General features: G+C 28.5%; 4 protein-coding genes and 1 non-coding gene across 5 annotated transcripts; 3 read left to right on the top strand and 2 right to left on the bottom strand.

Annotated features, from left to right (window-relative positions):
- The first annotated feature begins 7 nt into the window (after positions 1–7).
- Positions 8–1,677, top strand: P175DRAFT_0498623 (putative mitochondrial oxaloacetate transporter (Oac)). Its single transcript, XM_040896545.1, has 6 exons — positions 8–212; positions 280–354; positions 428–557; positions 613–1,084; positions 1,134–1,279; positions 1,334–1,677. The coding sequence occupies exons 1-6, from the start codon at positions 196–198 to the stop codon at positions 1,424–1,426; spliced, it is 933 nt and encodes a 310-aa protein (XP_040756909.1). The 5' UTR covers positions 8–195; the 3' UTR covers positions 1,427–1,677.
- Positions 1,678–2,713: 1,036 nt separating this feature from the next.
- On the top strand, positions 2,714–4,623 carry P175DRAFT_0498622 (ribonucleotide-diphosphate reductase subunit RNR2). Its single transcript, XM_040896544.1, has 4 exons — positions 2,714–2,862; positions 2,946–3,194; positions 3,313–3,646; positions 3,706–4,623. The coding sequence occupies exons 1-4, from the start codon at positions 2,833–2,835 to the stop codon at positions 4,308–4,310; spliced, it is 1,218 nt and encodes a 405-aa protein (XP_040756908.1). The 5' UTR covers positions 2,714–2,832; the 3' UTR covers positions 4,311–4,623.
- P175DRAFT_0554749 (SRP9/SRP21 family protein) lies at positions 4,554–5,318 on the bottom strand. Its single transcript, XM_040900579.1, has 2 exons — positions 5,227–5,318; positions 4,554–5,128 (listed from the first exon to the last, which is right to left on the bottom strand). Exons 1-2 carry the CDS (start codon positions 5,296–5,298, stop codon positions 4,688–4,690), a joined length of 513 nt encoding a protein of 170 aa, XP_040756907.1. The 5' UTR covers positions 5,299–5,318; the 3' UTR covers positions 4,554–4,687.
- Positions 5,319–5,684: 366 nt separating this feature from the next.
- P175DRAFT_0t9 lies at positions 5,685–5,769 on the bottom strand. The gene has a single exon. It is a non-coding gene; the product is annotated as a tRNA-Thr (tRNA).
- A 15,675-nt stretch (positions 5,770–21,444) lies between these two features.
- On the top strand, positions 21,445–21,600 carry P175DRAFT_0427821 (uncharacterized protein; the record flags this gene model as incomplete). Its single annotated transcript, XM_040893267.1, has 1 exon — positions 21,445–21,600. A coding segment is annotated over one exon (156 nt), but the record flags the coding sequence as incomplete, so codon positions are not given.
- Between the last annotated feature and the right edge of the window lie 2,305 nt (positions 21,601–23,905).

The raw sequence follows: 23,905 nt of genomic DNA, 5'->3' as shown, positions 1-23,905 counted from the left end.
GAGACTAGCTGAACCTTTTGCATATTAATGTTCTAAACACGCTGCTCCTGTCATTGAGTCAAGCCTCCCACAAGTTCTTGGTATTCTGTCCCTCCCCCTTTGTTGTAGGAGGGTCGTTTTGCGCCCCAGTTTGCGCTATTCCTGCTTGACCGACTCCCCTCCGTTTACGGAGCCCATATATCCTTCAAAAAAACGATGTCGACAACAACGGGGTATGTCACACTCGTCTTGAAAACTTTATGCGGTCGCGATGCTGATAGGATCTGGATAATCCTCCAGAGCGTTCCTTGCAGGCGGTATTGCAGCATGCGGAGCAGTCACAGTGACACACAGCTTTGAGACTGTGAAGATTCGGTATGGTCTCTTCTATGTCTGCTACTGTGCGCTTATGCTCCTGGCCTAAGGGCTGACATTCTTCCCTTTTTAGCCTACAACTGCAAGGCGAGCTGCAGGCAAAGTCTGAGGCCGTCAAGAAATACAAGGGTGTGCTACACGGTATCAAGGTTATCCTACAGAATGAGGGTCCCCGCGGCTTGTTTCGAGGAATTGGCTCTGCGGTATGTCTTATAATTCTAGGAACGGAAGACCTACAGGCTAACGAGTATGTTATAGTATATTTACCAAGTTTTGCTCAATGGCTGCCGTCTGGGTTTCTACGAGCCCATCCGTAACGGGTTGACCACCGCCATTTACCAAGACTCCCGGGTCCAGTCGCTTGGTATTAACGTCTTCTCTGGTGCCACGTCCGGTATCATCGGAGCCGCGGCAGGCTCTCCATTCTTCCTCGTTAAAACACGCCTTCAGTCGTTTTCGCCGTTCCTCCCTGTGGGTACGCAACACCAGTACCGGAATTCTTTCGATGGCTTGCGCAAAATCTATACCTCTGAGGGAGTGGGTGGATTGTATCGAGGAGTTGGAGCGGCCATGGTGCGAACTGGCTTTGGTAGCTCTGTTCAGCTGCCCACCTACTTCTTTGCCAAGCGACGCTTGATGAAGCACTTTGGAATGGAAGACGGTCCTGGTCTTCACCTGGCTAGCAGTACCGCTTCCGGCTTCGTTGTCTGCTGTGTTATGCACCCTCCTGGTATGTGACGACTGAATTCTTGATTGGGATTGTACCTGACTGGCTCCAGACACTATCATGTCGAGAATGTATAACCAAACCGGTAATCTTTACCAGGGAGTGTTCGATTGTCTGTCGAAAACGATTAGAACAGAGGGTATTCTCGCGATCTACAAGGGCTACTTTGCTCATCTGGCTCGTATCTTACCTCATACTGTAAGTAAAAACCCCGTCTGGACCTGATGGATAAAGCCACTAACCCGCCTGTAGATCTTGACTCTCAGCTTGGCTGAACAGACGAATAAATACATGCGCACACTAGAGGACCGATTCCTCTCGGACTCACTGAAGGCGCGGATTTAAATAAAATCACCCGCAACAAAAACATTGACACGCACAAGGATTCGGCTCGAAGTGTCGCAAAAGATACTGGGATTTTATAAATGGCAATGGTTTTTGCGCGGTTTGATCAGGTAGAGCATTTCGCAAGCTTGGCGCCTTGGGAATGTATGTATATAGAAGGCGTTTGTTTGATATTGGGTCGCCCGCCATCTGATGGATTTTTTTTTTGTAAATATGAGTTGGTTAATAAGGCATTCAAAGATGCGCATTAATTGCAGCAGCTGTTTCGGATACAAAGAAAGTAAAATGTAAGCAATAGACACGTCCCAGACGCGTCCTTTGGGAGCTTGCTCCTTTTTTATGTTTGCGATATAGTAAGATCCACAAAGAGGAGCTGGGTTGCGCTGAAAACTCCACCCCTGTTTCAACTTGGCACATACAGAGGTAGTAAGTACACTTCATAGGGATAGTTAACAATCAAAAAGCTTTATAAAATTTCTGTCAGCCCAAATCCGTAAATCCGCAGGCTAACAGGGCTGCACCTATGAGCTCCCGGCGGAAGGTGGATACAACATACCTCTGACTCTGAGGTCGCGTCTGGAAAAAAAGAACGTAAACAGAGATTGTTCAATGTTCCGTCGGATATAAACTCGGCTTATTGGATTATGATAAAAAATTAGCTAACTATCTAGCTTAGACTCTGCTGAGTCTGGGGGGGTTGGCGGGTGGCTAATTCTTTGTGAGCAAGGAGTTGGTAGCAGAACCAGGTACAAGGTACGGAGGCTTATACGCTGCCTACAAAGGGGAAGTTCAGGATGAGAAGACATGCAAGGAAGGTAACATGTGTTTAAATTCTAGACTAAGATAGTGTCGGATCTATAGAAGTGAGAATAGGAGAGTTTAATTACGCTGAATTGGGGGAAGGGAGCGATGGACTGATCAAATTCAATCAGATAAGATAAGGCGTGTCAGAGGACGCGAAAAAAAGGGTTCTGCTCAAGGCACTCGCGTTACTTTGAATTGAGCATGAAAATATGTGGAGATTGACACACAAGGCTTCTATTTCTACTTGTAGACAGGTGGAGATATCTATGGATGAAGACCGGATGGAATGGAAGGCAGTGGTCTGACAGTAAGTCTACAGGACGCGAAAGTTGAAAACAGGCAAGTAATGGTATTATGGTACTGGTGCCTAAGGTTTCCACCAGCCACTCGAGAGTCGCGCCAAGTCACGTGCGACGCGACTTAGCCCGTCGCGCTAACAGTCACGTCCTTCACCCAAAGCAAGTATTTCTTGTCGCTCTCTCCTCCCTCCCAGCACCTACTTTCTCTCCATCCCATTCCCTCGAGACTCGGAGTTGTCTTTTGTTTATTGTTTGTTTTAATTTCTCCGTCGGAGCTGTCCTCTTCTCTAGATATTCTTCACAATGTCCGTACAGGTCACCCCCTCCAAGCAGGTACGTCACTCTCGTCACGTCTCGCCTCTCACTAGAGACGCGTCGCTAGGACGAAAAAAAGGCTTACAGTTCCCCTCGGACAGGCTGCATCTTCTCTTGAGAACCTTAAGATGAGCGATTCTCCTATCAAGAAGCTCAACTTCGGAGCTGTCGACAAGGAGAATGCCCCCATGTCGACCGCCATCGTTGACACGACCATCACAAAGCCAATTGCAGAGAAACCTTTGGAAGCTCCCAAGGTTGCTCCTGGCATTAAGGAAATGGAGGCCAATGAGCCTCTGCTTCAAGAGAACCCCCACCGCTTCGTCCTATTTCCCATCAAGTATCATGAGGTGAGTACGGCACGTCCCTTCACGCGTCACGCGTAAAGTGGAATTTTTTCATCCCCTCGTTTCCTACCGCCCTTGACAAACGCAATGCACTGACGCGTTTCAATTCCGCATGACACAGATCTGGCAAATGTACAAGAAAGCCGAGGCCTCTTTCTGGACTGCCGAAGAAATCGATCTTTCCAAAGATCTCCACGACTGGAACAACCGCCTCAACGACGACGAGCGTTTCTTCATCTCCCGTGTCCTTGCCTTTTTTGCCGCTTCCGACGGTATTGTCAACGAGAACCTGCTCGAGCGCTTTAGCGGTGAGGTGCAGGTTCCTGAAGCTCGTTGCTTCTACGGATTCCAGATTATGATTGAGAACATCCACGCTGAAACCTACTCGCTCCTGATCGATACCTACATCAAGGAGCCCAAGCAACGTACCTACCTTTTCGATGCCATTGATACCAGTATGTACCAGACTTGCGAATTGAAGATTAATAAAAGATCGTCTGCTAACGCGCCAAAGTTCCCTGCATTACCAAGAAGGCTCAATGGGCTCTCAGGTGGATCCAGGATCAGGAATCTACCTTTGCCCAACGTCTCGTAGCTTTCGCTGCTGTTGAGGGTATCTTTTTCTCTGGCTCCTTTGCCTCGATCTTCTGGCTGAAGAAGCGTGGCCTGATGCCTGGTCTCACCTTCTCCAACGAGCTCATCTCCCGTGATGAGGGTCTTCACACTGACTTTGCCTGCTTGCTGTTCTCTCACCTCAACAACCGCCCTAGCAAGAAGGTGGTTGAGGACATCATCATTGAGGCTGTTGCCATTGAGAAGGAGTTCCTGACAGAGGCTCTGCCTTGTGCTCTCCTCGGCATGAACTCCAATCTGATGTGCCAGTATATTGAATTCGTTGCCGACCGTCTACTGGTCGCTCTCGGCAACAAGAAGTACTTCAATGCCACCAACCCCTTCGATTTCATGGAGTCTATCTCCCTTGCTGGCAAGACCAACTTCTTTGAGAAGCGTGTGGGTGATTACCAGAAGGCCGGTGTTATGGCCAGCACCAAGAAGGACGCCAATCAAGAAGAGAAGTCCAGTAACGATAGCGGTCTCAGCTTCGACGAGGACTTTTAAACAGCATTGCGCATTATACCCGGATTGTCTTATTGGCACCATAATTTTTTTTTCCGTTTTCTTGTTTGTGCTCCTCTCTGCTTTATTGATTGATGATTTTACTTGAAGGATACGCATGGGTCTGGCGTTCACAGGCGGATTTCTTTTGTTTAATGTATGATGGTACTGTCTCATCTGTATTCTAGGTGGTCGGCAGGCTTTGTATTTGGGTAAATATGATGTCGTGTACACCGTTGGATATTTGCGCTGTTATAATAATATCTTTCTCTTGTACGAGTTCCATCTACTTTGAAAATAACTCTCCCCATATCACATTACAGTAACGTAATTAATCCATATGATTCAAATCAGGACATTCTTAGCTATGCATAACTTTATTATTTCTTCCCCTTTTCACTTTTCTTCTTGGACTTCCCACCCTTCCCAGCGGCCGTCGTCGTCGTCGCCGTCGCCGTAGCCACACCCTCTTCCCCAGCATCCACCATCTCTACATCCCCCGCCGCACCACCACCACCAACAGCAACAGCAGCACTCGACCCCCCCAACACACTCACATCCGCACCGGCCGCTAACTTTCCCAACGAGGTAATCAGCCGCCCGACCTCCGCGGCTTTATTCGTCTGGTACTTCAGACAGATCCCAGCTTCGGGGTTGAAGGTTTTCAGCGTCAGGGTTGCGTTTGATTGCGTCGATGTCGGTGGTCCTCCTGCTTGGGGATCTGAGGGCGGGGGGTGGGATTGTTGGGTGCGGGTGGATGGTGATGATAACGACGACGGCGTGGATGCGGAGGGGAAGGTGTATTTTGTTGTGATTCGGGTCTGGGGTGGGGTTCGTTAGAATTAGTATTGGATTGGATTGGATTGGATTATTAGGTAGGTAGGTAGGTAGGTAGGTAGGTAGGTAGTAGAAGACGTACCGTGTCTGGGTATGCTTGGAGGAGGAGAGAGGATTGTTCCAGGTAGGATTGCGAGGTGGGTAGGTATGGCATTGTCTTTCTTTCTTCTCGGTTTACTTTGAGTGCGCTGTTCTCGGTGTTAAAAGAGAAGGCGAGGTTGTGGTGGTTGAGATTAGGTCCGAGTTCGTGATGGTGGTGGTGTAAGTTGCTGGTTTTTGATATTCGCGGTGATGTGGAGTTAGGTGGTTTGAATGAATGGCTTGGCGCCGCAGTTGGGATTACCTACTAATCTCCAACATTGAAATGAACCTGAGTTTATACTTCAGCGCAGCGCCACGTTATAGAAGAAATAAGTAATTGATATGGAATAACATAAAGCTAATTGCTTGCGAGTATTATGGCTAGGACTTTGCGGATAAAAAAAAAAAAGGATCTAGTGAGTCTGTGAGAGTATACACAAAAAGTGAAAAAAAAAAGAATGCGCCCGGCCAGATTCGAACTGACGGTCTTCGCATGCCACGTTAAAAGTACAAGTGCGACGCCTTACCACTTGGCCACAAGCGCATTTGGTGAAATAACAAGATTGGTGTATTGACCTCTAGCTACTGGGGCAATGTAGCTAATAGAAAAGAATTCCAACTAGAAGAAGATGAATGAAATTCTAAAGTTAAAGCAAGAGTGAAAAAGACTCAATAATATAGAAGAGTAAAGGACGACTCGCGTAAAGAAAAGAAAAGTACAGTAGGTCCATCCAGGAGGCGGTAAAAAGATCAAATAGACACACTGTAAGCGTCTCACTGGCGAGGCGCTTGGGTATAGGTAGTGTTAGTAAAGGAAGCAAAGCTACACAGAGTATAAGGATAGTAAGAAGGTATTAGAAGTAATAAAATAAAGTACTTACCTCTTAGTACTTTAGGGGTTATTATATTACTATTTATATTATTTAGTTAAGTTACTAGCATGGTATAGATAACTTAAATATTACTATTTTTCTAATTATTCTTAGTTACTAGATATATAGTTTAGTATATAGTTTAATATATAGTTATATATTATATAATTACTATAATAATTATCTTCTCTTCCCTTAGTAGCATGTTTACGCGCTATATATATTATACCTGATCTAGTTTAGTACTCTATTAAGGAGGAGCTAGTCCTAGTTAGTATAATATAACTTACTTTTTTATTTAATATTAGAAATAATAATAATATATATAATACTACCTTTATTAATTATACTTTATTAAATAAAATATAAATAGTATTATATTTTACTTTAAATAAGATAATAAATAGAAATAAATAATTTACTAGATATACTAGTAATAAATAAAGATATTATTATAATATAAATATTATAAGAAAATACTCCTCTATATATATTTTTTCTAGTCTAATTTATATTTTAAAAAGTTCTTTCTAATAAATTAATATATTATACTAGATAGGTTACTATTACTTAAGTATTATAATAATAACTAACTATATTATAGATCTTATAGCTCTCTTAAAGTATTCTTTATCTAGTATTATACTAGCTATATCTCTATAAAAGAGAGCTTATTTAATTACTATTATTTTTTTTTCTATAAGTATTTTTATTCTAGTAATATAGATTTATTATATTAATTATTTATAGGCTCCTGTAGTAAACCCCCCTATATTTATATTAATTATAATATTTATAATCCCTATTATTATTAGTATATTTCTTATAGTTTCTACTATTACTACTTTATTATTTAGTAAGACTATATCCCCCTTATCCTCTATAACTACTTCTAATATTATAGTAACTTCTACTATCTTTCCTTCTACTTCTTCTACTATAGTAACTCTAGTTATTCCTGCTACTATTATTATACCAGCTCTTATTATCATGCTAGCTCCTATTATTCCTACTATTATTATAGTTCTAGCTACTCTAATTATTCTAGTTACCTCTACTAGCCTGGCTACTATTATATAGATACTATATTACTTATATTATACTAAATCTTAATAATATATAAATAATAGTCCTGTAGAAGCTTATTCCTATATATATTTAAATCTAGAATAGTAATATACTTAATATACTTACTTATATAAAAAGTACTTTCTTATTATCTTATCTATATAAGTTAGTCTTAGAGAAATTTAGATAATATCTAGTAAGATAGTAGGTATAATAGCCTATATCTAATAAATTTATATTATTAAGATTTTTATCTATTATCTTAAGATTAAGAACTAGATAAAGAGATTATTTTAATTTATTAATTATAATATATTTTACCTATTTAATATATAGTATATTAGGAATAGTATAATAAAGTTAGAGAATAGTAATAAGGAGGTTTAGAATAATTATAATAATTAGAGATTTATTAATATTATAATATAAATATTTTATTATTTTTATTTTTATATAATAAAATTAAATTATTTTTTTAAGATTTCTTAATACCTATAGTATATTTTTATTAAATCTTAAAATCTAGTAAGAAAAAGAAAAAGAATAATATTATTAATATATTTTTATAATTTTTTTAATTTCTTAATCTTATTAATTTATTATTTTTATATTTTATTATTTTATAATATTTTACTAGTACCTTGCCTATATTTTATTTATATAATAAAATTTATTTAGAATATTTTATATATTTTTTAAATTTTTTACTAATTACTAAATATTCTTATATATTAGTTATTTTTTTTATTTAACTAGATATTAGTCTTTACTATATAGCTTTTATTATATAATAATCTATTCTATCTCTTATTCTTTCTTATTATTAATAATAACTAGCTAGAATAATACTAATAAGTTACTATCTTTTATATTTTATTCCTTAAGAAGTAATATATAAAAGATTAGGTAGATTTTCCTATATAATCTAAGTAATTATAGGTAGTATACTTATTAATTTATTATCTTAATTATTTTAAATAACTCTTTATATTTAGTATCTAGCTTCTTACTAGGCCTCTATATATAGATATTCTTTATAAATAGTAATATTTATTAGCCTATATAATATTTAATTAGGTAATACCTTTTATTATAGTTCTTTACTTATTATTTAATAGCATGGTATAGACTTTTTTCTAGCTAATAATATTTTATTTATAGTTAGTTAAGTTATTTTCCTACTACTATAACTATACTAGAGTCCTTAATATTAGCAAGCTTAAATAATACTAGCTAGTAATTATATTATATCTTATAAAAAGATATTCTTAATAATATATTTTTTATATTATTATATATAAATTTTATTATATCTAGCTAGTCTATCTAGTTAATTTATTAATAATTAATATAGATTTTTAAATAAGTCTCTAATATCTAATTTTAATATTTTATTTAATTATCTATTTATAGGTAGAATATAGTACTTAATTATTCTTTAATTTAAAGCTCTTAGTATAACTAGATCTAATATTTACTAATAAAGAGCAAGCTATAATTACTTACTAGACTCTTTAATACTCCTATTTTAAGTATAATCTCTTTTATAAATATATTAGCTAGCTTCTTAATATTTATATTTCTTATTATTAAGAGGTATTTAGCTCCCTTAGTATATTAATCTATAATTATTAAGATAGTATTATATACACGCCCCTTTTATATTAATAGTAGTAAGCCTATAATAAAGTCTAGAGTTAGATCTTATTAAGAGTGTTCTAGTACCAGGAGCTTTGTAAGCTAGCCTAGTAAAAGTTATCTAGATATTTTTATTTTCTAATAAATTAGATAATTTTTTATATATTTTTTAATATTATATTATAAGGTATTTTAGTAAAACTTTTATTTAATAAAATTTAATATCTTTTCTTAACTAAAATAATCTATATATAGGTTATTATAATATACTCTTAGTAATTCTTAATATATTATTTAATTAAAAAAAATATAAATAATCTTACTATATTATACTAGCTTATTATTATTAATATACTATTTATTCTTATAAATTTATCTTTATTTAATATTATTCTTAAACTACTTTATTATTTCTTATTTAGGTAATTTCCCTATTATTTAAGTATATCTTTAGTATGCTAGGTATTTCTTATTAGTATTATTCTAAATTTAACTTATATAAGTATCCCTATATTATATTTCCTAAAATAAGTCTTATAGAGTAATTAATAATATTTTATAAACTTACTTATTACTAGCTATTTTTTATACTAGTATTCTTTAAGTTAAAAATTCTAAATCTTTTAATTATATAATTAGAGTTTCTTAGGAAGTTACTATTCTATTCTTATCTTAATTATTTTATAAACCTCCTAGCTTTACCTAAAGTATAGGTAAGAGTCTCTTAGCTATATTCTATTAAGTAGATTTATAATTCTTTTATTTTAAAGATATATTAGCTAGGTTAAGGCTACTAGACTAATATTTAATTTAGAAATTATATATTACTAGGAGCTTAATCTATCTAATCTAGTATTAATTTAAAGTCTTAATAATATAAAAATATTTTAAATTTATATAATTTATTTATATATATATTATATATAGATTATCTTTAAAATAATAGTACTATATCTTAAAGTATTTTACTATAACTAGTAATTCTTAATTATAAGTTTTATATCTCCTTTCTACTTTAATTAATTTTCTTAAGTAAAAGATTATAGGTTATTAAGTAGTATACTATATTTTTATAGACTAGATACTATTATATTATATTAGAATTCCCATAATTATAAAATTTAATATATTAGTTACTAGGAGTATCTCTTATTCTAGATTAAAATATTATAATACTAGAGATCTAGAGAATACCTACTTTAGTACCTTAAAGATACTTTAATTATTCTTTATTATTTTAAAGAGGCTATTCTTTCTCCCCTTTACTATCCTCTTTAGTATATTTGTAAGAGCATGTGATTCGGGCAACATGTCTAAACCATTGGACCAAAAGGTCACTATGATCAGACCTGATGTCTGATCTGCCTGAATCCCACCTTATATACCTAGTAATCATTGCCTTGGCACCAGTGCACCTAGTGCACGCCGTGACAACTATCTCCTTCCTTAAGATAAGGCTTGACCGCAAGCCGACTAGCATATATTCAGTAGGGACCCCCAGCCCTAAGCCAGCTAGATTAAGCTAAGCTAAGGACTGTGAGCAGGTAGGCGTGGTTCAAATCTGGTAGCGCAACCAGGTCTAGCGGGACTCAACCCAGCCCTAGCACCCATTCAGGTCTAGCGGGACTCAACCCAGCCCTAGCACCTATTCGGCCTAGTGGGACTCAACCCAGCCCTAGCACCTATTTAGGTCTAGCGGGACTACCCAACCCTAGGACTTAATTATCATTGTCGCACACACAATGACAACAGCCGGATTCGAACCACAGCCATCTACCCATCAGGTCTGATCATACTTGTAAGAGCATGCGATTCGGGCAACATGTCTAAACCATTGGACCAAAAGGTCACTATGATCAGACCTGATGTCTGATCTGCCTGAATCCCACCTTATATACCTAGTAATCATTGCCTTGGCACCAGTGCACCTAGTGCACGCCGTGACAACTATCTCCTTCCTTAAGATAAGGCTTGACCGCAAGCCGACTAGCATATATTCAGTAGGGACCCCCAGCCCTAAGCCAGCTAGGCTAAGCTAAGGGCTGTGAGCAGGTAGGCGTGGTTCAAATCTGGTAGCGCAACCAGGTCTAGCAAGGAACCTCTAGCACCTATTCAGGTCTAGCAGGATTTAACCAAGCTCTAGCACCTCAGGTCTAGCAGGATCCAACCCAGCCCTAGCACCTATTCGGCCTAGTGGGACTACCCGACCCTAGCACCTATCTAGGTCTAGTGGGACTACCCAACCCTAGGACTTTATCATTATCGCACAATGACACTAGCCGGATTCGAACCACAGCCATCTACCCATCAGGTCTGATCATACTTGTAAGAGCATGTGATTCAGGCAACATGTCTAAACCATTGGACCAAAAGGTCACTATGATCAGACCTGATGTCTGATCTGCCTGAATCCTACCTTATATACCTAGTAATCATTGCCTTGGCACCAGTGCACCTAGTGCACGCCGTGACAATATTACTTAATAGAGTAGTAATCTTAAAATACTAGTAAATAAATTTTTAAAAATATCTTATAAATCCTAGAAATACTTAAATATTATAGAATAAGTATAATTCTAGCTAATTACTTATAATATATACTTATTTAAGATTTATTTAAATTTCTTTAATTTCTATAATAAAGTTAAGAAAATATACTTCCTTCTAGTAAAAGCTATACTTTAAAAATTTTATATAAAGATTATATTTTTAGAAATATAATAATACTTTATTAATATAATACTTATATTCTTTCTCTATTTATAAGTAAATTAGGATATTATTTAAATATATTATATAAAATTTATTTAGGATTTGTCACGGCGCGAAGCCGTAGTACCTATCTAGTTAGATTCTGCCTTGACTGTCCACCCTTATCCCTGTATTTAAGCCATATTATCCTTGATCCTGTTATAGCTCTTTAAGCTATGTCCTGTCTATTACCTAGCACCTACTATTCTGCTATTCTATCTAGTTAGCTCCTAATTAATAAATATCTAAATCTAACTTTACCCCCTAATATTATGTAGCTCCTCTCTACTAGGAGTTAATTACTACTATCATGCCTGTCTTGCTACTTATACTACCTAAAGATATAAAAACCCTCCTATATAATACCTCTAATAAATTAAGATAATATATTACTAAAATATACTAGTTCTTTATTATTATTATAGAAGAACTTTATAAATTATTTATCTTATACTTTATTATTATTAATCTTCTTAACTATATTTAATAAAAAGATAGTATAATTAAGTATTAGAAGATATAAGCTAAAAAAACTTAATAAGAGTTATTTAAAGTACTTACTTAGAATAGCATGCCTTCTTAATTATTATCTTCTTTTAAAAGAGATACTAATATTACTACCTCTCTTATTACTACTATTACTCTTATTATACCTATTCTTACTATCTAAATCTTTAAATAACTTTCTAACCTTAATAAGTTTAATAGTTAATAAAATAACTTAAGATACTTTACTTCTTAAATTTACTAAAAAATAATTATAAATCTTAATTATTTTCTAACTCTAAATAGTAGAATAGCTTATATAACTAGTTATCTTAAAGGAATCTTATATACCTAAATCTTATTATATATCTAAGATAGAACCTATAAATTAAATAATTATATTAAGATTTTAGAAATTCTAGAGAAAGCTTTTAGAGATCTAAATTTAGAAGCTAATATTTATATTAATCTATTCTATCTTTAATAAACTTATTATAAGTTTAGTATCTTTTTTACTAAATTCTAATATCTTATATTAGAAGAGAATATAAATAAAGATATCTTACTTATAATTCTAGAATAAGCTATTAATTAAGAATTTTAAGAGATATTAATATATTTTAAGGCCCTATTATAATATTATAACTTTATTAATTACCTATAAAATCTAGAAAATTACTACTATTATTATATAAGTACTATCCTATCCCTATCTATAAAGAATTCCTAGTTTCTCTAACTTATCTTAAAGTTAACTCCTGCTACCTAAATTCCTATAATCCTTATTAATCCTATTATTACTATTACTCCTGCTAAAGATCTAATAAATCTATCTATTACTTATTACCTTAATTATCAAACCTAATACCTATATTATTACTATAGTAGTACTAACTACCTAGTAGGTAGCTGCCTGCACCCTAACTAAAGACTAACTAGCCATATCTCTATATCTACTACTAAACTAGACCTATACCCCTTATTAACTAGAACCCTGCCTGCCAAACACCCTGCATCCCCTGAATTAGAAAATAGAGTATTCCTGACCTAAACTATAATTAGGGATACCCCTAGTACTCCCTCTACCTGTTAAAGGCTATAATAGCTAGAATAATAATAAAGAAGGAAAGTTACTAATTTAAATTAATAATCCTACCTATTAATCTAGAAACCCCTAATAAGACTCTACTAACTTTTATAATAATTAATTCTAGAGCTAAGGGTAAATATTTTATAGATTATAATTAAGTTATAAATAATTAACTAGAGATATTACTATTAAAAAATCTTATTTTACTAAGAAGATTTAATAGTACTCTAGTAAAATCTAGCTATATTGTCACGGCGTAGCCGTGTACCTATCTAGTTAGATTCTGCCCTAACTATCTGCCTCTACTCCTATATTTAAGCTATATTACTCCTGATCCTGTTATAGCTCTTCAAGCTATATCCTTATCCTAACCTAACCCCTACCTATTATACCTATATATAAATAGCCTGAATATATACCCTATTATTAGCTATACCTACTACTTACCTACTCCCTATAATATTATATAGCTCCTATCCCAGGTATAGCTATTACTAGCATGTTAAAATAACCTAAACTACTTCTAATTATAGACTTAGTTAAAGAATTTATAAGTTATATTACTAATAATCTTATTATCTAGATTATTTACTTTAGATCTTATAATAAATATACTAATTCCCTAAAGAAAAAGATTCATGCCCTCTAAAACTAAGCTAATAAAGCTAGCCTAGAGCTAGCTAAGAAGGAAGGAGTAGTACTATACTAGAAAGAAGAACTAGAAGCTATTTAATAGAAGTTAATTAAGTCTAAGTATATATTTACTATACTATAAGTTATTATTACCTTTACTATACTTACTCCTATTATTATCCCTACCCTTACTAAATATGCCCCTCTTACTAAAACTATAGTAGCTAATATAATAGAAGTACCTATACCTATTTTTACTAGCCCACCCCCTAGTACTTATCTTAATAAGAAACTCCCTAACCTATAAGAGTTTAATAGTACTTATTCTAACTTTTATTACTTTATATAATAAATTTATAGTAAATTAAATACTAACCTAGACTATTTTTTAGCTACTAAAGCCTAACTAACCTATATAATAGGATACCTGACTAGAAAGGCTTATAAACTAATCCTACTTAAAATAAGATTTAATATTCTCTAGTTCCTAGACTATCCTAATCTACTTAATTATCTAGAAATAATATTTAGAGATTCTAACTAAATTTAAAATACTTAAAACTATCTCTATAGTTAAAAATAAAGAAACTTAAATTTTAATACTTACTTTATAAAGTTTTATTACCTTACTTTAGAAAAAAAAATACTTAATAATTCCCTAATACTTTTCCTAACTTAAAATATCTTAATTAAACTCTAAGATATATTATTTTATAACCTTATTCTATTCTAAAACTTCTAAGAATATACTAACTATCTCTAGTTACTAAAAAACTACTACTACTAATACTAGCTATAAGTATTCTATTCTTACCTAATATCTAGTTCTTACTACCCTAGCCTAGTAGTATTAAGAAATTTCCTTAATTTTATCCTATCTAGTTATCCTGTTATACCCCCTATACCTAGAAAAAATTTAGATACTATAGATCTATTCTATACCTATTATATACTATACTCCCCTAAGAAAGGATAATATAAGTATAAGAAATATTTCTATTATAAAGATAGAATATACTATATAAAAGACTACCTCTTACCTAACTAATACCCTATATAAATCTAGAAATAAATAAATATACTAGTATACCTTTCTAATCTAACCCTTACTATAGTATTGCCTGCTCCTTATACTATAATTTAGAATAACTCCTTTACTACTCTAGAAGAATCTAACTAACTATACTTATTTAATACCCTGCCTAACTTAGAAAATAAAGTCTACCTAACTATAATTACTACCTAGTACTAGAATATATATAAAAGCCCCTACTACTAGATATATTACTCTACCTATTCTATACTATTACTAAACTAACTAACTCCCTTAATCCCTATTATATGCATGCCAATCTTATAGTATGGTAGGTATAACTATACTAAAAAAATCTAAAAATACTAACTTATATTATAACTAATTCTAGAGTTAAAGAAGTTAACTTTATAGATTATTAATAAGTAAAAATATATAAATTAAAGATTATTTTACTCCTCTATTTAATATTTTTATCTAGCTTTTATAGTAAGAAAGTAAAAGAAGGTATAATAACTTATTATATAAAAACTAACCTATTATTAAATAATTATTATAACTAGAAATTTATCTTCTATATTACTTATCTCTCCTATTACCTAATTATTCTAGAACTAGCCTAATTTACTATACATGACCTAAAAATATATTTCTCTAATTAAATAACTATATTTAATAGTTAATATTATTATAAATACTATAATATACTTCTTAAGCCTATAAGAGTAAGAGCCCTAATAGATATTCCCTAGAAAGATTAATTTAAGTAACTAAATTAATAAAAAGAATTACTAGAGTTAAAACTCCCTATACCTATAAAAATATACTAAATATTACTAAGAGTACTAGCTATATATACCTGCTATCTAGCATGGAAACTATACTAAACCTTATTAAATAAAATTAATAAAGAACTAAAGTATAAAGATACTAATCTTAAATTACTATTTATACTTTCCCTAAAACTATAAGATTTCTAAGATATATTTAACTCTTAAAAAGTAGAAAAGCTACTACTATACTAACTATATAATTATAATATTAAGATCTAAGAAGGAAAATAGCCTTTATTTAATAAATTATACCTAATATTATAAGTATAATTAATTACTCTAAAGAAATAGCTAGAAGAAAACCTAAAGAAGGGTTTTATATATTCTAGCTTATTTCTAGCTATCTTTCCTATCTTATTTATTAACAAGCCTAGAGATAGCCTCTACCTATATATAGATTATTAAGGACTAAATATTATATTAATTAAAAACTACTACTTATTACTCCTAACTAAAGAAATCCTAAATAACCTATAGGGAATATAGTATTTCTTTAAGATTAATTTAGTAGCTGCCTTTAATAATATCTATATTAAGAAAAGATTAGAGTACCTAACTACTTTCTAAACTTATTTTAGGCTATATAAGTCCCTAGTTATACTATTTAGCCTAACTAGTGCCCTAGCTACTTTCTAATATTTTATAAATAATATCCTATAATAATATATAAATATATTCTATAATATATTTCTAGATAATATTCTAATTTATAGCTATATAAGAAAAAAATATACTAAATATCTAAAATAAATATTATAAATTCTAAGAAATAATAACCTATATATAAAGATATCTAAGTATAAATTCTACTAGCTAGAAGTCAAGTTCTTGAATATTATTATTAGAAGAGAAGGCACTTATATAGATCTTAAGAAGATTAAGACTATAGTAGATTAGAAACTACCTAAAATAATTACTAATATTAAGAATTTTATAAAATTTACTAGGTTTTACTAATACTTTATTAAAGAATTCTTATAGATCTTTATACTTATTACTATCTTAGAGAAGAAAGGAACCCTATTCTTATAAACTTTAATTTACTAGACTACTTTTAAAATATTAAAAGTAGAATTTATTAAGAAACTAATATTATAGTCTTTTAATTAGGACTAACTAACTATTTTAAAAACTAATATCTTAAACTTTATATTTACTAGAGTACTATTATAATATAATAATAATAAAATTCTATATCTAATAAGATTCTACTTAAAGAAAATAATTCTAATTAAGTATAATTATAAAATATATAATAAGGAGTTACTAGTAATTATCTATTATTTAAAAAAATAGACTCTAAAACTAGAAGGATACTAATATCTAATTAAGATTATAATTAATTATAAAAACCTAGAGTATTTTATAATAATTAAGATACTAAACTAATAATAAGCCTAATAATTTAAATTCCTATCTTACTTTAATTTTATAATTAATTATTACCCGGGTAAGTATAAGATAAAATTAGATAGCTTGACTAGAAAGTTACAGGATCTCCTTAAGAAGAGGAATAAATACTTACTATACTAGAGTTAAATAATATTAAAAAAAGAAAATTTAATAAATTTCCTATTTAAATACTTAAAAAAGTTATAAAGCTAGTAAATATTATAATTAATCTAGTTCTAAGCTATTACTAGAAGAAAGTTAATATACTTCTAACTACTTAAGCCTAAAGAAAAAGAGATTATCTAGCTCCCTAAATAGTTAAGAGAGTACCTAAATAAAGGTTATAAATAAGACCTAGCCCCTAATAATATTCTAGAAAGCCTGGAAAAGAGCTATAACTACTATCTATTAATTATATTATTTAAGTATACCTACTATTTTAAACTCTTATTTTACTATAACTAACTATATATCCCTAATATAGAAGAACTAAAGGTAGAACTAATATATAAATATTATAAGAGTATAATTACTAGCTATTAAGATAGATTAAAGATCTATAAATTACTATTATAATTATATTACTAGCCTAGAATATTATAATTTATAAAGTAATAAATTTATAATTACTATACTTATAAATAATCTATATTTTATTAAAATAAGTATTAAGATATACTTTATTTCTTACTTATACCTAAAGATCTCTAAAAAAATATATTTATTAATTTTATTATATATCTACTTTAAAGCTTAGGCTTTAATATTATTATAGTAATAATTAACTAATTAATAAAGTTTTAATACTATATTCCCTATAGTAGTACCTATAATACTAAGGGAGCTACTTACTTATTCTAAAACTATATTTAGAGATTTTATAGATTCTCTAAGTTTATTATATTTAATTAAAAATCTTAGTTTATATTAGTATTCTAGATATATCTAAATTATACTCTAAAAATAAGATTACTCCTATCTATTACTTACTATCTTAAGACTAATAAGTAAACTAAATATATAAATATTATTTTAGAATAATATTTATAAGTTTATATTAATTATCTATAAGATAATTAGGCTAAATAGCTACTTATAGTAAAATTTACTACTAATAATACTAGTTCTAAGACTACTAGATACTCCCTATTCTTTACTCTATATAATTTTAACTCTTATATAGGATTTAAGCTTATCTTATCTAATTACTATCTATAAACTTATAATACCTACTAATTCGCCCTAATTATAAAATAGATATAAGAATATTACTATACTACTATAGTTATTACTTAAGCCTACTATAAATACTATACTAACTAGAAATACTGCCCTGCTAGATATTATACTAAGGGCTAATTAATCTAGTTAAATATTAAGAATATTATAATCCTATACTCTTAAAAAAAATTAGACTAGAAAAATCTAGGCTTCTTCTTTATTAGGAGGGTTATCAGCCCTTATACTTATAAACTAGACCTGCCTGAAAGTATAAAAATATATCTAGTATTTTATATTAAATTATTATACCTAACTACTAAAGACCTATTACTTAAATAAGAGAAAACTAAACCCCTATATATTAAAATTAATAGTATTAAGGAATAGGAGGTTAAAGAAGTAATTAACTCCTACTAGAATTACTATAACTAAGATAGCTACCTGTATTTAAAGTATATTATTAAGTAGATTAGATATCTTACTATTACTAAAGTTCCTACTAGCTACCTAGAGAATACTACTAAATATATTACTACCTATTATTACTACTATCCTAGAAAGTCTAGACCCTAGGAATGCTTTACTAGAGCTCAGCCTAAGAGAGGGGATACTATTATGGCATAGCTATATACCTATCTAGTTAGATTCTACTCTAATTATCCATCTCTACTCCTATATTTAAGCTATATTACCCCTAATCCTGTTATAGCTCTTCAAGCTACATCCTTATCCTGACCTGACCTCTACCTGTTGTACCTATATGCAGATAGCCTGAATATACACCCTGCTATTAGCTACACCTACTGCCCACCTGCTCCCTGTGACATATATTACTTATTTTATTTATTTAATCTAAAGAATTTATAACTATACTAAAAAAAATATTATTTTTTTTATAACCTAACTTATATATTTTCCTATTATTCTTAATTTATTTTAGTTAAAGATTTATAATCTCTAAATTAGATTTATTAATTATACTATTCTATTTAAAAGTCTTTATTATAAAAAATACTATAATATACCTTTAAAGCTTATAAAGATTTTAATATTATATAATATACTATTAAAAGCTTCTTTCTAATACCTTAATTCCTGCCCTAAATCTTTAAAGAACTAAGATATTACTAGAGTCTTGGTTACTACCTATATTATATATACTTACTATAGATACTAGATATTTATTACTACTATTACTAATATTAAAGTTATTCTAAATCTTATTACTATTACTAAATTTAAGCTATAAGAGCAACTACTCCTTAAGTTTACTAAATTTTATAATATATTCTTATTAAAGGAGGTTAAGTGCCTGCTACCTTACTAACTTAATAATTATAAGATTAAATTACTATCTAGAAAAACTCTATCTTTTAGAAGCCTATATAATATATCCTAAAATAAACTAAAAGTTTTGAAGGAATAAATTAAAAAGAATTTAAGAAAAGGTTTTATTTATTCTAGTTTTTTTCCTATTATATTCCCTATTTTATTTATAAAAAAATCTAGAGAAGATCTATAATTTTATATAAATTATTAAGCCCTAAATATAATTATTATAAAAAATTATTACTTACTACTACTAATAAAAGAGATACTAAATAACTTAAAAGGAATAAGATATTTCTTAAAAATTAATATTATCTTTACTTTTAATAATTTATAGATTAAAAAAAAATAAGAATATCTTACTATTTTTTAAACTTAATTAGGCTTATTTAAATTCTTAATAATACTATTTAGACTTACTAGAGCCCTAATATTATTCTAGAGATTTATTAATAAAGTTCTATATAATTATCTAGATATTTTCTATATTATATATCTAAATAATATTCTAATTTATAGCTAAATCTATACTAAATATATCTATTATATTTAATAAATATTAGAATACCTATAAATAATAGGATTTTATACTAAATTTAGTAAATATAAATTCTTTATACACAAGATAAAGTTCCTAAGACTAATTATAAGTAAAGATAGCTTTTAAATAAATCCTAATAAAGTAAAAATAATTATTAAGTAAAAAATACTAACCTATCTAATTAATATTTAAGCCTTTATTAGCTTTGGGAACTTTTACTACTAATTTATTTATAATTTTTTAAAAATTATTAAACTATTAGTTAACTTAACTAAGAAAAATATTAATTTTAACTAGATATTTACTTATTAAGAAATATTTAAATAATTAAAAACTATTTTTATAAATATTCTAATATTAAAATCTTTTAATTAATTAAAAAATATAATTCTAGAAATTAATATCTTTAATTATATATTTACTAGAGTACTATTATAATATAATAATAAAAATATATTATATTTTATTATATTTTTTTCTAAAAAATATTCTATAATAGAATATAATTATAAGATTTATAATAAAAAATTATTAATTATTATCTATTACTTTAAAGAATAATATCTTAAACTAGAAAGAACTTTATTACTTATAAAGATTATTATAAATTACTAGAATTTAAAGTATTTTATATTAATTAAATTACTAAATTATTAATAAGCCTACTAGTCTAAATTTCTATTAAAATTTAACTTCTAAATATATTACTACCCTAGGAAGTTAGATACTAAACCTAATATATTAACTAGGAGGTTAGAGAACCTACTTAAAAAGGGGAATAAATAATTTCTCTACTAGAGCTAGATTATTCTAAAATCTAAAAACCTACTACTTAAGACTACTACTAATCTAAGACTAAATACTAATAGCTAATATTAAGTATATTTTACTAAATAACCTGCTACTAATAAATTAATCTTCCTGCTACTAATATTATAACTACTATTTAATAAAGCTTATCTATAAAATAAGAAGCTCTAATCTATTTTAAATACCTTAAAAAATAGTCTACTAAGATACCTTAATATTATACTAACTAATTATAAATATACTAGTTTATATTTAAGATACTAAGACTAATTTTACATGCCTAACTATAATAAGATAAAAGCTAAAATATTAAGACTTTATTATAAAAATCCTGCTACTAGATATTTTAGAAGAATTAAGATATATAAACTAATATTATATAAATATTTCTAGCCTAGGATTTATAAGTATATTAATTAATAAGTCTAGAATTATTATCTCTACTACTAAATTACTCCTTTTTAAGAAATAAAGTAAGAAGTATTAAGATCTTTACTAATTTCTAAATATATCTAGTAAGATATAAGTATAGACTTTATTATATATTTATTATTAAATAATAGTTATAATACTATTCTAGTTATAGTTAATTATTTAATAAAAATAAAGTACTTCCTTTCCTATACTAGAATAATTAATACTAAAGAAGTAACTAATCTATATTTTAAATATATTTAGAAGTTCTATAATATCCCTAAAATAATTATATTAGATTATAAAGTCTAATTTATTATTATTTTTTAGAAATATTTAATATCCTACTTAAAGATTTATAACCTATTATTTATTATTTATTATCTTAAAATTAATAGCTAAATTAAATATACTAATATTATTTTAGAATAATACTTATAAGTATATATATTATACTTATAAGATAATTAATCTAAATAATTATTAATAGCTAAATTTACTATTAACTCTATCTACTTTAAGTTTATAAGAGTATTACTATTTATAGCTAACTATAGATTTTACCTAATATTAAGATTTAAATTAAGCTATCTTATTATCTACCTTATTAAAAAAAATACTAAGAAATTTATTAATACTATATATAAGATTTATAAATTTATCTATATTAAGATTTTATTTATTTAAGCTTATTATAAAATATAAGCTAATTATTAAAAATAATCTATATATTACTATATTATAGAATAAGAAGTCTAGTTAGATATTTATAATATCTAAATATTTTACTTATAAAAAAAATTAGATTAAAAGAATTTTAAGCTATATTATATTAAAAGAATTATTAGCCTATATACTTATAAACTTAAATTATCTAAAAATATAAAAATCTATTTTATATTTAATATATTTTTACTCTATCTTATTATTAATAACTCTCTACCTAATTAATATCCTAATCTACTACTACCTATTAAAGTAAAAGAATTAAAAGAATAGAAAGTTAAGGAAGTTCTTAATTCTTAATAAATTTATTAAGGCTATAGTAAACTTAAATTATAATATATTATTAAGTAAATTAAATATAATAAACTAACTAAAGAGCCTATTAAATATCTAGAGAATACTTATTAATTAGTAAATAATTACTATCTCTATTATCTTAAGAAACCCTAGCTAATTTCTCCCTAGTCTTAATAAAGCTTAACCCTAAGGGGGGGGATACTATCACAGTACAAAGCCATAGTACTTATCTAATTAGATTCTACCTTAACTATCCATCCTTATCCCTATATTTAAGCTATATTATCCTTAATCCTGTTATAGCTCTTCAAACTATATCCTGTCTATTACCTGGCACCTACTGTTCTGCTGTTCTGTCTGGTTAGCTCCTAGTCAATGAATATCTGAATCCGACTCTGCCCCCTGACAGGATTCTCTTTATTATTTTATTAATATATACTTAAAAGATAACTAAAATATTATATAATTTAAAAAATATAACTAGATATTTATAGTATTTATATCTTATATAAAATATTATTTTTTACTTATTATTTTAATAAATATAAATTTAATAATAAGTATCTTATAAATCTAGTTTAGTAAATTATTTAGTTTTAACTAGTTAGTTTATTAGTTTATTAATTTATAAAAGAGGATATTAGTTCTTAATAATAATTATATTTAGGCCCTTATAATCTATATAAAGTTATAGTAATTTATTAATCTTTTATATAAAAAGTACTAGTATACTTACTATACTTATTAAGGGCTAGATTTATTCTTTTTCTAATATTTAATTAATATACTCCCTTAAGATTACTAACTTTATTCTTAATATATTATATAGCTAGCCTATTAATAATACTATATTAGTAATTAATAATATATTATAACTAGCTTTTTTAAAGAGGAGTACCTCTATCTTTTTCTTTAAAAATATTAATTTCTATTTTTTATAATATTTAAGGAGAGCCCCTATTATACTATTATTATTATATAGTTAGCTTAAGATTAATATAGTAAGTCCTTACTTTATCATACTCTTAAATTATTTAGATAATTTAATTTTAATCTTTAATTTTTTCTCTTAATAATACCAAGTATTTACTATTAAGGAGATATTAAGATTAACTAAACTTAATTAATTATATTTTAAAATTAGTTAATATTCTTTTTCTTTTAAATTTATTATATAATATTTTATATTAAATTCTCTAGTTTTATTAAGGCTATTTATAATTTAATTTTTTACCTAAAATCTTATATAGTATAATACTATTAAATTATTAGTAAAATATATAGATTACTCTATCTTTATTTTATTAAAATTTATTCTTTCTTTAGCTAAAAAATAGTAAGAAATAAAGTCTTTATTTACTCTAGTATTTATAAATACTCTTATTATAACCTATTTCTTGCTTATTAAAATAACTATAGTAGCTAGAAGAGATCCTACTAGTATCTCTTTATTTTATTAAAGTACTAGAAATTCTAGAGTATTTAATTATTATTAGTTCTAGTTTTTTAATTCTCCTACTTCTTTAGTACCTTTCCTATATTAGAG

This window comes from Aspergillus ochraceoroseus (assembly GCF_002846915.1).
Source record: "Aspergillus ochraceoroseus IBT 24754 chromosome Unknown P175scaffold_1, whole genome shotgun sequence".
Taxonomy (NCBI): Eukaryota; Fungi; Ascomycota; class Eurotiomycetes; order Eurotiales; family Aspergillaceae; genus Aspergillus; species Aspergillus ochraceoroseus.
This window is presented reverse-complemented; position numbering and strand designations above follow the sequence as displayed.

Bases quoted from the DNA above. Each gene is read 5' to 3' on its own strand.
- P175DRAFT_0498623 (XM_040896545.1), top strand. The intron at 1,085-1,133 runs GTATGTGACGAC...GACTGGCTCCAG, and splicing joins CTGTGTTATGCACCCTCCTG to ACACTATCATGTCGAGAATG. The intron at 1,280-1,333 runs GTAAGTAAAAAC...ACCCGCCTGTAG, and splicing joins CTCGTATCTTACCTCATACT to ATCTTGACTCTCAGCTTGGC.
- P175DRAFT_0498622 (XM_040896544.1), top strand. From the start codon at position 2,833: ATGTCCGTACAGGTCACCCCCTCCAAGCAG. The intron at 3,195-3,312 runs GTGAGTACGGCA...CGCATGACACAG, and splicing joins TTCCCATCAAGTATCATGAG to ATCTGGCAAATGTACAAGAA. The intron at 3,647-3,705 runs GTATGTACCAGA...AACGCGCCAAAG, and splicing joins TTTCGATGCCATTGATACCA to TTCCCTGCATTACCAAGAAG.
- P175DRAFT_0554749 (XM_040900579.1), bottom strand. From the start codon at position 5,298: ATGCCATACCTACCCACCTCGCAATCCTACCTGGAACAATCCTCTCTC. The intron at 5,129-5,226 runs GTACGTCTTCTA...ACCCCACCCCAG, and splicing joins TCCAAGCATACCCAGACACG to ACCCGAATCACAACAAAATA.